Raw genomic sequence first — 13,087 nt, 5'->3', positions numbered from 1 at the left:
CCCTGGTCAGGGAACTAACATCCCACATGCCACAGGGCAACTAAGCCCACACACTCTGGAGCCAGCACGCCACAACTAAGACCCGACGCAGCCAAATAAATAAATATTTTTTTAAAAAAGCACTCAGTTGTTAGATGAGTTTATAGCATCTGTACAAGATACAAAAGTAACAGAGGAGGGAATTATTAACTCTGATGATGGTTGAGGGGGGAGATTAAAGAAAGTTTCATAAGAGAAGGGACATCTGGGCTTTAAAGACTGAATAGAAGTTAGATTAGTAGAGAGGCATTTCCAGGAGAGATGAGTACAAAGGCAGTGAAGAGTATAACAGTGAAGTATGTTTTGGAAGTTATAAGTAGCTCGAGTATAAAGTATAAGGGTAGGGAGCAGGGAAAGATGTGACTAGAGAGATCACAGGAACAAAATTATGGGAGGGCCTTGTATGCCTGGCTAGGGAATTGCACCCGTATCCTTTAGTTCAGGGTAATAGTAGAGGGAGCTATTTTTTAACACAAAACTTCTCCTGTCCATAAACGTATTTTAGGCATGTCAGAATTAGAGAAGGGGTATGGAAAGTCTGATTTGCTTGAAACAATTGCAGACACACCCAGATTGTAAAGTTCTGGGAAACTGAGCATTATGATACACATCTACCTACTTGTGTAATTGAGTGTCACTGTTTTAGGCAATGGGAAGTCATTGAAGAGCTTTAGTATAATCAGGATGCTAGTATAGATGATGGGTTGGGCAGGAGACACAAATGGAGACAGCGAGACTAGTTAAAAGGCTGTCTCTTTTATTACTTAATTCTAAATATTTGATATCTTATGGAATGTTAATTTCTTCTCCAAAGGAGAAAGTTTAATTAAAATTTTTCACCACGTAAAAATACTACTTAGAGTAGTACCGTTTTAAGTTACCCAATTCATTTGTGAAGGTAGCATCAGTCTAATACCAAAACCAGGCAATGACTGCAAGAAAACTGTGAGCCAATTTCGGTTATAAAATAGATGCAAAATCCTAAATAAAATAACAGCAGATCGACTCCAGTAGTGTAGTAAAATAGTAATACATTGACCAACTACGTTTTATCCCAGGAATGTGAGAATGGTCCAGCATTAGAAAATCTATCAGTGTAATTAATCTCTCGCCTCATTTGATACGAAAAAAGGACTTGATCAAGTACAACACCGAGTATGTTGAAAACTCTTGGCAATTAGGAATAGATGAAAAACTTTCTTAACTTTATTAAGTTTATATACCAGAAAATTACATAACTATACCTAGTGGTAAAACAGACACTTTTAAAGTCAGAGACAAGATAGGGGAGTTATTTTCAACAGTATACTGCAGCTTCTAGCCAAACAATAAAACGAGAAGGAAAAATGAGTTTTAAAGTTTTGAAAAGAGTGAGGACTGTCATTACTTGTAAATACTGTCTCTCTAGAAAACCAAAGAAAATCAACTGGCAAACTACTAGCGAAGCCATAGTTTACAAAGTAAATATAAAAAAATCTACTTCTCCTAAATATTAGCACTTACTAGATTTGGAAATATAAGAGGAAAAATTATTCTATCCATAAAAGTGACAAAACTATAAAATAACTGGGAATAAGTTTTTTTTTAACTTATAAGACATTTATGGAGGAAATAATACAGAAGAATATAAAGGAAAACCTGAATAGAGAAATAAATCATGTTCCTGTATGAATCTGACTAACTCCCCTAAATCTCAATGGGATTTTTCATGAGACTCTAAAATTCACACAGAATAAATGCCCAGTGATTGCTGAGATAATTTTGAAAAAGAGCAAGAGGGAAGGGACTTGCCCTCTCATATATCAGAACATATTCTAAAACTCTATCAATAGTATGGTTATTGGCAGAAAGAATCAAGAAATAGGCCCATGTTAAAAAATAAGTTAATATAAAAAAACCCAAATGGATTAAACTACTGAATTTAAAAAACAAACTGTAAGAACATTCATATATGACCTTGGAGCATCCAGAAGAAAAAGCCATAAAAGAAAGGCTGATAAATTCAACTTTACCAAAATGAAAAACTCCTAGACAAGATATCTTAAAATTAAAACACAAGCTATGTGCTAGGTAAAAAGTATTTGAAATATGTGCAATATGAATAACAGACAAAGGGTTAACAGTTTCATTATATTAAAAAAAACTCCCGGGACTTCCCTGGTGGTCCAGTGGTTAAGAATCCGCCTTCCAATGCAGGGGACATGGGTTTGATCCCTGGTCGGGGAACTAAGATCCCACACGCTGTGGGGCAACTAAGCCTGTGCGCTCTAGAGCTCGCATGCCACAACTAGAGAGCCCGCGAGCCCACGTGCTCTGGAGCCCACACGCTGCAACTACTGTGCCCGCATGCTCTGGAGCCCGTGTGCCACAACTAGAGAGCCCGCACGCTGCAACTCCTGAGCCCGTGCTCTCTAGAGCCTGCGCGCCACTAGAGAGAAGCCCATGCGTCGCAATGAAGAGCCTGCACGCCACAACGAAGACCCCACACAGCCAAATAAATAAACATTAAAAAAAAAAAACCCTCCCAAAAAGCAGTAAGAAAAAGATAATCCAGTAGAAAAATGAGCAAGAGATATGAAGTGGCAGTTCACAGAAGAGGAAATATAAATAACTGAAAAACTTATAAAAATGGGTCTACCTTACTATTTTTTTAACGTTTTTATTGGAGTATAATTGCTTTACTATGGTGTGTTAGTTTCTGCTGTATAACAAAGTGAATCAGTTATACATATACATATATCCCCATATCTCTACCTTACTATTAATGAGTAAAATATAAACTAAAATAAAAGAATACCACTTTTCACTTATCAGATTAGCCAACATTATAAAGTTTGAGGATTTTATGTGTTTGTAAGGCTACCTATTTCTCCACACCTTCACCAATACCTCTCAGAACCTGTTTTGTCAGCAACAAAATTTGGGCTAATATTTTCCCAGCCTACTTCTCAGGGAGATAATTTAGTGAGATAATAAAGTGATACAGAATACCCAGATCTAACTTCCAGTCTTGACTCTTATTCTCTAGTCTAGAGCTAGGCTAAACTTTGTAAATTAGAATCACTTGGGGAACTCTAAAATGCGTTGATATCCTGGACCCCTACCCAGATCACTTAAATCAGAATTTCTGGTGGGTTAGTACCTGGGGAGCAGTATTTCCTGAAGCTCCTTATGTGATTCTGTTATGCAGCCAGGGTTGTGAACCACATGGAATCAGGCTGTTTGGATTTTAATTTTGGCCTCACCACTTATTAGCTGTTTGACCCTGGGCAAGTTACCAAACCTCTCTGTAAAATGTTCTCACTTGTAACATGATGAAAATTGTATCTAAATAAAAGAGTTGTGAGGAGAAAGTTAGATAATTCATTTGAAGCGATTAGATTGGTGCCTGATACATAGTAAGATTAAATAAAAATTACGTGCTACTGTTATTGCTAACACCGCAACTTCTATTGAGAAAATGGTTGGATAAGTCTAGTTCTTAAATAGCTGCTTTTTACTCAACCATTCCAGAAGTGGCAAAGTTGTACTATTTGAAGCGAGATCTAGAGTGGCTACCCACCATAGACATGCTCTCACAATTTTCTATAAAATTTATTACTTTCTGAATTTACTTTGCTCATTTATTGATTTCTAGTCTTCCTCCACCAAACTAGAATGTAAACGTCATGGGAGCAGGAACATTGACTGTCTCTTTCATACTGTAACCCCATTACTCAGTTGGTGCCGGACTTTTAGCAGATGTACTTTAGATTTGTTAAATAAGTGAGTGAAAAATCTGTTTTTAGTATTATTGTCAGTGTTTTCTGACAGGCACATAAGTTGGTGAATTCTTGCTTTCAAGTTAAAGTTGGAATTGACATTTACTGCCTTCAATTGAATAATTTGTTGCTGTTTTCTGGACCTAGTTTCACCTTTTTTTTTTAAATGTAGAGCAATCAAGCAAATTTGACACTATCTTTGCCACTTAATTTTATTTCCAAAATACAGATTTGTTTTTGGCATTAAAAGCTTTAGTACCACCATAATGCATTAAATAACTCCCATAAATTAGCTTTCAGGAGCAAATAGCAAAGTATATTAGAATTTTAGTCCTTTGTTCTCTTTAAAGATATTCATTAGTTAGAGTAATGGAAGTAGAAACAGACTTGATTTTCTAGGTGATTTTTAAAATATGATTAAATACACTAACAATGAATTATCTGGAAAAGAAATAAAGAAAACAATCCCATTTACAATAGCATCAAAAAATAAAATGCTTAGGAATAAATTTAACCAAGGAGGGGAAAGATCTGTACATTGAAAATTATAAGACATTGATGAAAGAAATTGAAGAAGACACAAACAAATAGAAAGATAGCCCATGTTCATGGATCATGAGAATATTGTTAAAATGTCTGTACTACCCAAAACCATCTACAGATTCAATGCAATCCCTTTCAAAATTCTAATGACATTTTTCACAGAAATAGAAAAAACAATCCTAACATTTCTGTGGAACAACAAAAGACCCCAGGTAGCCAAAGCAATCCTGAGAAAGAACAAAGCTAGAGACAACACAATTCCTGATTTCAAACTTTATTACAAAGTTATAGTAGTCAAAATAATATTGTACTGGCATGAAAATAGAAACATAGGCCAATGGAACAGAATTGAAACCTCAGGGATAAACCCACACATATACAATCAACTAATAATTGACAAGGGATCCAAGAAGAGTCAATGAGGAAAAGATAATCTCTAAGATAAATGGTGTTGGGAAAACTGAATAACTCCATGCAGAAGAATGAAATTAGACCCCTATCTTACATCACTCACAAAAATTACCTTGAAATGGATTAAATACTTAAATGTAAGACCTGAACCTATAAAACTTCTGGAAGAAAACAAGGAGAAAGCCCTGTGGCAGTGATTTTTAGATATGGCACCAAAAGTGCAAGCAACAAAAGCAGTAATAAACAAGTTGGGACTACATCAAACTAAAAAGCTTCTGCACAGAAAAAAAAAAGAAAGAAAAAAGAAAAAGCAAAATAAAAATGCAGCCTACAGAATGGGAGAAAATATTTGCAAACCATTTATCTGATAAGGGATTAATATCCAAAATATACAAGGGACTCATACAATTCAATAGCAAAAAAAACCAATCCAATTTAAAAGTGGACACAAGACTTGAATAGACATTTTTCCAAAGAAGACATACAAATGGCCACCAGGTGCATGAAAAGATGGTTACTATCACTAATCATCAGGAAAATGCAAATCAAAACCACAATGAGATATCACCTCACACCTATTAAAATGGCTATTAAAAAGGCAAGAAAGAAGTGTTGATGAGCCTGTAGAGAAAAAGGAACCCTTCTGCACTGTTGATGGGAATGTAAATTGGTATAGCCAAACTTTGGAAAACAGTATGGAGTTTCTGCAAAAAATTAAAAATAGAACTCCCACAAGATCCAGCAATTCCACTTCTGTATATCCGCAGGAAATGAAAAAATGATCTTGAAGAGATACCTGCACCTCCATGTTCACAGCAGTGTCATTTGCAATAACCACAACATGGAAACAACCTAAGCATCAATCAGTGGATGAATGGATAAAGAAAATGTCACACACACACATACACACACACACTGGAATATTCAGCCATGAAAAAGGGAATCCTGCCTTTTGCAATAACATGGACCTTGAGGGCATTATGCTAGGTGAAATAAGATAGAGAAAGACAAATAATGTTATTGTGGAATCTAAAATGTATATGTGGAATCTAAAAACGCTGAATTCATGAAATAGAGATTAGAATGGTGGTTGTCAAGGGCTGGGAGGTGGGGGAAATGGGGAGATGTCGGTGAAAGGGTACAAACTCCCAGCTATAAGATGAATTAGTTCTGGGGATCTAATGTACAGGATGGTGACTGTAATTAATTATACAATATTAATACTTGAAAGTTGTTAAGAGAGTAGATCTTAAATGTTGTGTCCACACACACACACACACACACACACACAAATGGTAATTATGTGAGGGGATGGAGATTATTGTGGTAACCATTTTGCATATACACATATATCAAATTATCCCATTGAACACCTTAAACTTACATATGTTATAAATCAATAATATTTTGACAGAGCTGGGGAAAATGATCATAGGAGATATCCAAAGAGATGACATACGGATGGCAAATCAGAGGAGTTTTTTCTCCTCTCTTATTAATTTTCTAAATGTTCAACATTTTTATAATGTGAATATATTCAAAATATGTTTAATCAGTTAAAAATAAAATGAGGGGAAAATGTGATTTAAGAGCTCTGATTTGTTTCATGGTATACATTGACTGTTATGTTAGTAACTTACCTTGATTCTGGTCTTATTTTTGCTACTAGTTGCATGACACTGAGCAAATAATTTCCTTTCTCTTGACTTCAGTTTCCTCATTCATAAAATGTAAGAGTTAGCCTAGTTTTCCTATCTTATTCTTAAAAGTTAAAAAAGTGTTGATGACACTTACTAACACTAATTGTGATATATTATTGTCAAAGAAGCTAGTTCATTTGAGGAAGAAGATCCTCAATTATTTCAGATTGGTTTAAACCTCTGAAATTATACTTCCTCATGATATTATGATTTCTTTTTCAATATATTTTTGTTTAACTGGTACAAACTTATGTGTACTCCTTCTCTGGCTTAAGTGAATCTTTGGTAGATTTCATGACTTGTGCTGCTTTCAAGGTTATTTCATGATCTGAGTGTCACATTTGTGTGATATCCTGAGCCTAGATATAAACTGACTTATGGTCCTTATCTAGAGAATTTCCCTTCCAGATTAGGGAAAAGATAACCAGTGAGTATGGATGAAAATCATAAGTAATAGCAGAGCTCAGAGGGTCATTGTATAAAGGTGCTTATTCTGTTTTATGAAAAGCTAGGAAGAGTTAAGTTTTTTTTTTTTGTTTTTTTTTTTTTAGGACGAGGTGTAAATTTTTTTTATTATTTTAAAGATTTGATTTATCCTGAGTGCTATATCTGTTACTCTTTTACTTTGGTTCCTGTTGTGCTCTGTAAAAGAAAAATAATTTCCTGAAGAATAAAATAGATATATGGCACTTGGAGTGCACTATAGTTCTACAGTTTGTTTTGTTTTCTTCAAAAAACAAGGCTGTAAGAGGATTACCTGCAACTTGATTCTTGGCAGCAAATAAACACTTTGACTCTAAATCACACAGTGTCACTTTCAAAAAGATTCTGTGTCTGAGATGAGAAAGATGACTCGTCCTTTTACTTTAAGGCTGTCAGTTCCGGCATCACAAGCAGCCCCAGCGCTTCTCTCAGAAGGCAGGCCTTTCCCAAGGAATCCTTGTTAAAAAAAAAAAAAAGGTGTCGTCCCGGCCCAGCAATCAAGTGTACCGCACAGGGATGCTGCTGAGAGAGAAACTTAAAACCTACCTGTTGTCAGTCACAGATCAGAAACACGCCCATCTCATCATTAGAGTCAAACTCATTCATCATGTGTAAGAGAAAGGTTTTATAGAGGGAAACCCTAGGGTTTTACTGATGCTGAAGAAAGAGGTTACCAAGCAAAACAGGGGAAACCTCATTAAGAGGGGACTTTGAGTTGACAGGAAAAAATAGCATATTTTTCATACATTTCAGAGGCATCAACTTAAGAGTGAACTATAAACACACCACTGTTGAGTCGCTTCAAAAAAAAATCTCTTTTGACTCCTTAGGATGCCCTCCAAAGTGATATTTTTTCAGTATAAGACAATTTTTACAAATTCAGATTAAATTATTAATATTATTGTATTAGTATGCCTCTTCATCAATTCAAGGGCAAGGGACAAATTGGTTCCACATATCCACTTTCAAATAAGACATTAATAAAACAAGGAACCATCTCAAGTTCCACATACTCCTAGAGAACGGCTTAAGTGCCACACTGGCATCAACTCCAAACTGAGCCACTGCCGTTGCAGTCCTGGTGTCCCAGTTATGGAGCAGAGTCAGGAATACGGGTAGCTCTGTATGCTCACAGATGTTTAAGTGGAATTTTAAAAGCCCGACAGCAGGTCCTATACAGACTCTACTTACACTCACGTTGTCAATGGGAAGAAGCTGCCGTGGCTGTTAGGAATGCCTCACGGACCCAGAAAAAGAACAGGACTTCCATCATTCCACAGCAGCTTAGCACGATCTGAAAAAAGTCCCTCTCTCCCCTCCTTAGCATCATGAGGCTAATCAAGATTTCACCAGCTCACACGCTGTAATGATGGACAATGTGTGAACAGTGAGGGGAGGGATCCAGCACCAAGTTCAGGTGTCCTGAGTTTCCAATAGCAGGAAGGTAATGGTAGCCAGCTTTCAGAATAATGCTATAAGCAATTTAGTTTGCTGTCCACGGAAGATAAAGCTGTTCCTGAAGTTATGCTGCCCTATGTAGGACACAGAACTTTCAGTATATAATCAGTTAACAAACTCGGAACTTTTTCACTATCCTCTTTCATGGCACGAAGAACATAATGTACACTTCTATGAGCTGTGGAGAGGAGAACCTTGGTGCTGCAGGTCTCATGAGCTGGAGGAACTCTTAGGGAAATGAAGAGTTAGCCGTACTCTCCAAGGAGCACATCAGTCAGGCTTCTTGGAAATTTTTGTTAATATTTGAAGATCTTCAATAGATGGTGGTCCATTTTTCTAAGAGTTAAGTTTTAAAGAGGGATTTAGGTGGAGAAAGCCATATTTTGAAGTTGGGATATAACCATAATATGCACACAAAAAGCAGAGAATCATTATTTTTAAAATTTTGCTTTTAAGTGGAAAGTCTCTTGATTCTCTTGAGATCCTTGAATTCTGATGGCAGTTCATCCGACAAAGTTATTGGTAATGGGGAAAGGTTTGCTAACCCAGATGTATCTGAATACTTTTCCTTTTCCTCTTCCTCCTAGGCAGCAATCATTAGTAGGGTTCAATGTAGGATTGTGGCTTTGGATCTTCGAGGTCATGGTGAGTGAAGTTCTTAATTAGTCACTGATTCAATGATATATTTGCCAAGCCCTTTGAATAGTGTTAAATATTACAGATTTCATTGTGTCCTGGACTGTTCCATTTGTGCATTTGGAGGGAAGTCCTAGCTTTCAGTTTTCATAAATATTTTTATACACACACACATACATATATTGTTGTTTAGCTAAGAAAATGTCCACTAACGTAACCAAATTCTGATGCTGGTGATGTATGAGGAATGTGGAAAAATCTTTGCTACTGTAATTATCCTTCTTCAGATGGCCAACTATAAAGATATGTCTGTAACAGAAAATCCTTGCTATGCCCATCATATACCATTATAAAATTCCAATTTCATTATCCCAAGGTGAGATTTTTTGAAAGCAAGTACTCTTGCTTTTATGATTTATCTTCATGGGAATTTTATTTTTAAAATATTTTCTTTTTAGGTGAAACAAAAGTCAAGAATTCTGAAGACCTGTCTGCAGAAACCATGGCAAAGTAAGTAATCTAATACTGTTTATACAATCACCTGGCTTCCATTACTATTATAAATAATAGTATATCTTTATCGCTCTCCTGGTGAGATTGTTGAACAACAAATAACACAGAGAAAATTTTACTTCTTTTCTCTTTCCTCTTTATCTGGTGTTTCTTTACTATTTAATATTGAAGGAAACCTCCATCTTCCTTGGTATATTCAATGTGATGGTCATCACTTAAAGCACTTGAAAATTCTTCAAGGCACAGTTTAGTTTGTGTTGGCTTTTGAAGAGTTTTCTTCTGTTGACAGAGTTGAATAAAATCTGAATATCTATTGGGGACCCATGCTTGAAAAGTAGTTGTATACAAAAGGCTCTGTAAGATGTTCTTAAGATATCCTGCCCACATTCTTTGTCAAGCATTATAGTAAGACAAAAACAGGGTATTAAAGAATAACTGATTATACCCTGGGCCTCAAAGTAAAAGATGAGTATAGCACATGCAGTGGCTCTCACACCTGGCCACTCATCAGAATCATCTGAGAAGTGATTAAAGTACAGATGATTTGGCCCTACCCCAGACCTATTGAATTAGTGCTTCTACCAGTGGGTCTGGGCATTTAGATTTTGATAAATTTCTATAAAGGAATCTGATGCAGCCAGTCCCATGACTGGTGTTTGGAGACCACTATTCTATATTGTAAACAGGATTTTTCCAACTACCCTGCTTTTAATACGTACTCTCTCATGTGCTTAATGCATGCTCTCTCAAGTGTATTTTTGGCACCAAAAATATCTTGTCCCTTTTTACTTTAGCAGCTTTAATCCATGAGTAAACTATTTTTCCTTCAGAACCCAGTCATATGACCATAATTGTATTGTTATAGTAGGTGTTATTTATGTATTGTATAGTAGGTGCTATTTATGTGCTTCATTAAGTGTAAATTAAACATTTGTTAAGAATAAATTAATTATTTTAATTAGTCTGTAGTGTAAATATTATCACTTTTTTTACCAATGAGAAAACTGGCTCGGATGGGGTGAATAACTGCATGAGGTCACACAGTTAATAGACCAGAATTGTGATCATTCAACCATAGTGCTTGGCAGAGAGAGAGAAACAACACTGTGGGAGGACCATTCCACTCAATGAACATGTGCCTGAGAAACCATGAAAAGAGAGCCAAGAATCTGCTCCCTCAATTGTTCTTTTGTAATGTGAGAACAATAAAGCCCCCAAATAATGAAGCTTGTTAGTGATACCTATAGAAAGATTTGTGAATAATTTTTAAAGCATTTCTTGACTGTTGACAAAAAAGTGAAATACATCATCTAAGTGGCCAGGCAGCCAGACAAGGGTGATGATGGCTTGACTGACATTCAAGAAGAAATTAAAGAATTAATTGATGACCTTAAGGAAACATTGCCTAATAATGTATCAGTCTGGGACAATCAGGAGAGAGAAACCACATAGTAATTTAAGCAAGGAAAGTTTAATATAAAGATTTGTTAACTGTAACACGGGATTGGAGTAATGAGGAATTGGCTAGTAAGAAGTAAAGAATACAGGGTTAATTAACTTGATTGTGGGAATCATGTCACAGTGTATACGTATGTCAAATCATCACACTGTATACTTTAAATATATTACAATTTTACTTATCAGTTATATCTCAGAAAGCTGGAAGAAAACTTGAAAAACAGAGAGAAGACTAGGAATAGCAGGTGTAAGAAGCAGCCACTTCATATTTCCCCTCAGACTGAGATGGAACCTGAGTGGAAGAGGTTGAGATCCAGACCTTGTTGGAGAGGGCACAATGGTGGCTTACTGAAGGCAGAGAAGTCACTTGGATACTATGTTACATGGCAGAACTTGTCAGAAATCTGACCTTTAGGGTGCAGGAAAAGCTGTTCACAGGGAGGTATCTCACCAGTGGCACTTTGCAACAAAACTATTGGGGGTGTTCCAGAGATCTGCTGTACAACATAATGCCTACAGTTTGTTTTTTTAATTTTATTTATTTAATTTATTTATTTTTGGCTGCTCTGGGTCTTTGTTGCTGCTTTCTCTAGTTGCAGTGAGCGGGGGCTACTCTTCGTTGTGGTGTGAGTGCTTCTCATTGTGGTGGCTTCTCTTGTTGCAGAGCTGGCTCTAGGTGCATGGGCTTCAGTAGTTGTGGCATGCGGGCTCAGTAGCTGTGGCTTGCAGGCTCTAGAGCGCAAGCTCAGTAGTTGTGGCGCACGGGCTTAGCTGCTCTGCGGCATGTGGGATCTTCCTGGACCAGGGCTCAATCCCATGTCCCCTGCATTGGCAGGCGGATTCTTAACCACTGCACCACCGGGACGTCCCCATAATGCCTATAGTTAATGATAAGATACTGTGTACTTAAAAGTTTGTTAAGAGGGTAGATCTCATGTTAAGTGTTTTTACCATGCATACACACACCCCCCCCCCACACACAAACACCAAAGAAATGCAAGGACACTTTTGGAGGTGACGGATGTGTTTATTTCCTTGATCGTGGTTATGGTGACAAGAGTGTATATATATACCCAAACTTACCAAATTGTATATATTAATTATGCACCGTTTTTAAAATAAATTTATTTACTTATTTAATTTTGGGCTGTGTTGGGTCTTTGTTGCTGCACGTGGGCTTTCTCTAGTTGTGGTGAGCGGGGGCTACTCTTCGTTGTAGTGCACGGGCTTCTTATTGCGGTGGCTTCTCTTGTTGTGGAGCACGGGCTCTAGGCACGCGGGCTTCAGTAGTTGTGGTGCACGGGCTTAGTTGCTCCGCGGCATGTGGGGTCTTCCCGGCCCAGGGCTTGAACCCGTGTCCCCTGCATTGGCAGGAGGATTCTTAACCACTTTGCCACCAGGGAAGTCCCAATTATGTACCATTTTTAATATACCAATTATACTTCAATGAAGCTAGAAGGGACCAACAAACACATGAAAGGATGCTCAATGTCACTAATCATTAGAGAAATGCAAATCAAAACTACAGTGAGGTGTGACCTCACACCAGTCAAAATGGCCATCATCAAAAAATCTACAAACAATAAATGCTGGAGAGGGTGTGGAGAAAAGGGAACCCTCTTACATTGTTGGTGGGAATGTAAATTGATACAGCCACTATGGAGAACAGTATGGAAGTTTCTTAAAAAAACTAAAGATAGAACTACCATATGACCCAGCAATCCCACTACTGGGCATATACCCTGAGAAAACCATAATTCAAAAGGAGACATGTACCACAGTGTTCACTGCAGCACTGTTTACAACAGCCAGGACATGGAAGCAACCTAAGTGTCCATCGACAGATGAATGGATAAAGAAGATGTGGCACATATATACAATGGAATATTACTCAGCCATAAAAAGAAATGAAATTGAACTATTGGTAGTGAGGTGGATGGACCTAGAGTCTGTCATACAGAGTGAAGTAAGTCAGAGAAAAATAAATACCATATGCTAACACATATATATGGAATCTCAAAAAACAAAAAATGGTTCTGAAGAACCTAGGGGTAGGACCGAAATAAAGACGCAGACATAGAGAAT

General features: G+C 37.0%; 2 protein-coding genes across 2 annotated transcripts in view; one reads left to right on the top strand and one right to left on the bottom strand.

The window, feature by feature from the left end:
* PPME1 (protein phosphatase methylesterase 1) overlaps positions 1-13,087 on the top strand; it is an 80,250-nt gene that overhangs the window by 39,099 nt on the left and 28,064 nt on the right. The window contains exons 4-5 of the mRNA XM_059930824.1: positions 8,983-9,040; positions 9,490-9,541. Of these exons, the coding sequence (XP_059786807.1) occupies positions 8,983-9,040; positions 9,490-9,541 (110 nt within the window). The remainder of the gene's footprint in view (positions 1-8,982; positions 9,041-9,489; positions 9,542-13,087) is intronic.
* Positions 12,281-13,087, bottom strand: part of P4HA3 (prolyl 4-hydroxylase subunit alpha 3) — a 76,883-nt gene continuing 76,076 nt past the window's right edge. Inside the window, exon 14 of the transcript XR_009504621.1 lies at positions 12,281-12,363. The gene's annotated coding sequence lies outside the window, so the exon portion shown is untranslated. The remainder of the gene's footprint in view (positions 12,364-13,087) is intronic.

The sequence above is a fragment of the Balaenoptera ricei genome, chromosome 8, assembly GCF_028023285.1.
Source record: "Balaenoptera ricei isolate mBalRic1 chromosome 8, mBalRic1.hap2, whole genome shotgun sequence".
Classification (NCBI taxonomy): Eukaryota; Metazoa; Chordata; class Mammalia; order Artiodactyla; family Balaenopteridae; genus Balaenoptera; species Balaenoptera ricei.
This window is presented reverse-complemented; position numbering and strand designations above follow the sequence as displayed.